Here is a 3981-nt window from a genome sequence, read left to right on the forward strand (position 1 = left end):
CCCCCGGCTGGGCGCTTCCCCTCCCGGGCTCCAGCTGCGCTGGGGAAGCGCTGGCCGGGGGCACAGGGTCTGGGGGCTGCCCGGCAAACCGTGAAGCCGGTAGCGCTCGGGCAGCCCTTTCCACGTGGCTGGGAGTGGGAGGGAGGAGGGGGCGGAGTTAGGGCGGGGAAGGGGCGGAGTTGGGGCTGGGCTGGGAGCGGGGAAATGGGTGGGGCCAATACCCCGTGGAGGGTCCTCTTTTTTTATTTGTTAAGTATGGTAACCCTACAGTTGTGGTGCTGCAAAAGGCAGAGTACTAGCATCTAATCCAGTCCTTTACCTGATGTGAAATCATCATGTGTTGCCATGTGTCTGGGCAGAAGGGCTCTTTTCAGTTCAGAGGCTACTTGCTGTTTTGCTTTTCACTCGACCTGCTGCTGCTGGTGGTACCTTCTCTTTATAATGTCCAGAGGCCTGCATGGAAATACAGCAGCATTAACATGGATGACAAACTGTCTTTCCCTCACATTTCCCTGTCTAATGGGGTTCTTGCCTGGAACATATCAGAAAACTGGTGAAGTCAAGGGAGAGCTTAAAAAGCACTTGCAGAGTAGCTCAATGCCAAATTCAAACTGAACAATCTCTACCTGTTGCAAACCCGGCAATTTTATGTAGCCTTGCTCCAATCTGTTTCCTTATTTTTTGGTCCCTATCACTTCAGTAATTCAGAGCATTTAATGCTTCTAAACAGAGGGTTGCCAGCACACAGGTGGGAGTATAATTCCTCCAGCAGCCATTCTCCCCAAAGCTGTGCAGGCAAGGAGAGCACAGAGGCAGGGAGCTGTCTCTGAAAGGGTTGCCACTGAAGCATCCAGACAGCAGACTGTGTAGCAGAAACTACGTTTTCAAACTCTTGATGGCAAAGGGGCAAATTTATGCCTGGTGTAACTCCATTGTAGAGTTACACTAGGAAGGGCTGTGACCCACTGTAAGGAGGGGCAGAAGGGGAAGAGTGGCAGATTTTCTTTTCTTTTTCTTTAATTCAACTGAATTTGAACATTAGTGAAAGGTGCCTGATTAACAACTGAAGGCTGGAGTCCTCTGTATATCCACAGCCTAGTTAAAGCAACATCAGTGTGAGCTGCCCGTATCCTGCCCTCCCCCACCAATTTGCTTCAATCCTGATCTGTCTCTGGGGTGAGAGGGTAGATCAGCCTTCTTGGCCCATTTGTGCTGAACTTTGCAGCTAGATTTTAAACCAGAACCTGAATTCTTCTGAATCAGTCAACCCTTACTACAGCAGACAGAAAAACAGACCAACACACACTTGGTGCCACCCAACATTTGCTGCACCACTGGTATTTGTAGTATTTACTTCGGCGTAGGAAATAGCATGGTGAAGCCAAACATCACTGCACAGTCCATGTTGATTTTTAGTGGTGACCTCTGTGTGCACATGCACCAAAACCATACTCACACTCTAGACACACACACTTACCAATACATACACACACTTCCCAGGGGCTAATGCGCCTTGGGGCCAATATTATAGTGCTCAAAGCCTAGCAGGGTAAAGGGTAGTTTGTGTAGAAGCAGGAAGAGTGCTGTAAAGGATGTTCTTTCCAATTTTATTTAGCCTTGCTCCAGTCTGTTTCCTTACTTATTTGGTCCCTATCACTTCAGTAATCCAGACAGTACTCTACTGTTTATAACTGCCTCTTCTTTGGACATTTTGGCCAATATATTGCAGTGTGAAATGAAGATAAATTGGCCTAAATTTTATCCACTGAAGTGGATGATAAAACTCCCATTGACTTCAATAGGAGCAGAATTTCTCCAATGTCGAATGCTTTTGAAAATTTCATCCTTAGATGCTAAAAAAAAAAAGCATGGAGAAAAGATCTTAGCTCACAGTAAGCTGACTGCAGCAAGGAGCCAGAGAAATGGATTCATTAAAAGGACTAAATGCATATAGCTTGGTTGAACTCTGACTAAAGGAGGAGTGTGCGGAATAGCCAAAGTAATTTATTTATTAACATATTCTTTCAATTAGAAAACATAGCACAAAGAATGCCTGTACATGAGGTCTAGGAGCCCTACCATCAATTAAATTTGCAATCAATTAAAATAGCACCCTGCAGCCCAATACAATAGAAAATGAACAGACCAGCCAATAAACACAGGAGCAAAGGCCCTACCCCTCTCCACCCATAGCCCCAGACACTGAGCTCTCTCTAGGTGCACTATTGAAGCATTTGTGTACACTAGAAAAAGTCAGAGTTAGCAAACATGTTTAACTAACTCTGGCTTAACCTCGACCACTTTTCCCATTCTAGACAAGCCCAAATGGATGGCTTTTGCAGCTTGCCCATAAGATCAAAGAATTCAGGCTATTTTGGGGCAACGTGTGTAAGGAATGAGAGCAATCATTTCTAGTGGTGCAAAGGGTATAAATTAGGGGTTGGGGGGGGAATGGAACATAAGAAAATGTAGGGTGAATATGAGAGAAATGTCCCAAGGGTAAGTTCTGCTAGACTGTAATTATCTCCCAAAGGAAGTAGAAGATGCCCCATAGCTTGAGGTATTTAAAAATGGGACCAAAAAATACCCTGGAAAGGAGTGTGGTCCTGGCTTGTATACCCAACTCTGCCACTGCCTGTTGTGTAACCTTGGCCCAGTCACTTAATCTCTCTGTGCCCCAGTTTACCACTATGCAAGACTGGTTCAGTAAATGCAAACCACTTTGTTAGTGTAATGTGAAGGTTACACAGGCAATGTACAATTACACAGATCCACCTCTCCCCTTCAGAGTGAAGGTGAAGTTAGGTAATTGCCACAGAAGCCAGGGTAACCCAGAGCGGTAGCTATGGTGAGACTCTACTGCTGCCTTGCAGCCTTTAGGAAGGGCTGGGGGAGTAGGATTCTGTCCTTACCTGTCCAATGTGAAAAAAATCTCCCACACGCCAAATCCATTCAAACTGGGCTCATTGCAGGGACCAGGATTTGGGCCTCTGATATTATAAAACCAATCCCAGCAGGATGAAGGAAATGAACACAGAAAGGAACTTCATGGCATTCTCCATCGCACACAAGTCACAACCAGCAACAGCACTGGAACGCCATGATGTGAAAACAATAATGCTAAAAAAACAACCTTTTCCAAAGAGATAAGGAAAATTCAGCTGCATTTGAACAGTTCTGGGCCCTGCTAACATTTGGACAAACAGGAATTTATACTCCTTTCTAATTATGTACTGGGTCAATCTAAAAGAAGTTCATCCTCCTGGGATTCTCGTTTCCTTGGGATGATTAGCAGCCAGGAAATGAAAATGGAAATGTTTTTGTTATTGTTATTATTTTTATTTAAATCTCTCTCAGTCCACCAGCCATTTCTGTGATGGTTTCTCAGTGTTGCAAGCCTACAGGATTAGTTTGTAAATTACACTTGACTTTTAACCCCCCTATAAAGCTCTCTATGAACTGGAATTGGCTTGAATTGGGCCCCAAAGGTTAATGGCCGTAGGATTAGGCTAGCTCTGAGGAGCTGATGAAAACTCAGCTGCTGACATTCCCCTGCCATGGAAGCCCATCTTAAACAGAATAATGCAGCTGTAGCAATGTAATGTACACAGTCACAACTTTGGCTGACAACAAACCAACAGGGGCAGATGACAAAGGTTCTCAAGCCTAGTTGCTGTTGCTAAATCAGGGCAAATTCACAGCTACCGGCCAGCCACTGATTTAGCTGTATGGGGGCAAACACCAAGGGGACACAAGCAAACCCACAATTTGAAGCTTACTCTGGATTCAAGCAGGGATAAGCAAAAAGCATTCCTTAGCTACACTGCAGAGTTGAACCAGTGCAGCTGCTTCAGTGGCTGGCCATCGATTGCTGGAAACAGGGCCAACTCCCAATGTAGACAAGGCAAAAGAAAGAAGGGAAGAAAGATCTCTGAGCTGCTAGTTTCACCATTTTTTTCTTCTTGCTAATTATGCCTGAGC

The 3981-nt window shown here is 45.2% G+C and overlaps 1 protein-coding gene across 1 annotated transcript in view; it reads right to left on the minus strand.

Moving 5' to 3' along the window:
- The window catches only part of TOGARAM2 (TOG array regulator of axonemal microtubules 2), a 44072-nt gene extending 43629 nt beyond the window's left edge, over nt 1-443 (minus strand). The window contains exon 1 of the mRNA XM_034764764.1: nt 320-443. Within this exon, the coding sequence (XP_034620655.1) occupies nt 320-347 (28 nt within the window). The 5' untranslated portion in view covers nt 348-443. The remainder of the gene's footprint in view (nt 1-319) is intronic.
- Between the last annotated feature and the right edge of the window lie 3538 nt (nt 444-3981).

This window comes from Trachemys scripta, chromosome 3, assembly GCF_013100865.1.
Source record: "Trachemys scripta elegans isolate TJP31775 chromosome 3, CAS_Tse_1.0, whole genome shotgun sequence".
Lineage (NCBI taxonomy): Eukaryota > Metazoa > Chordata > Testudines > Emydidae > Trachemys > Trachemys scripta.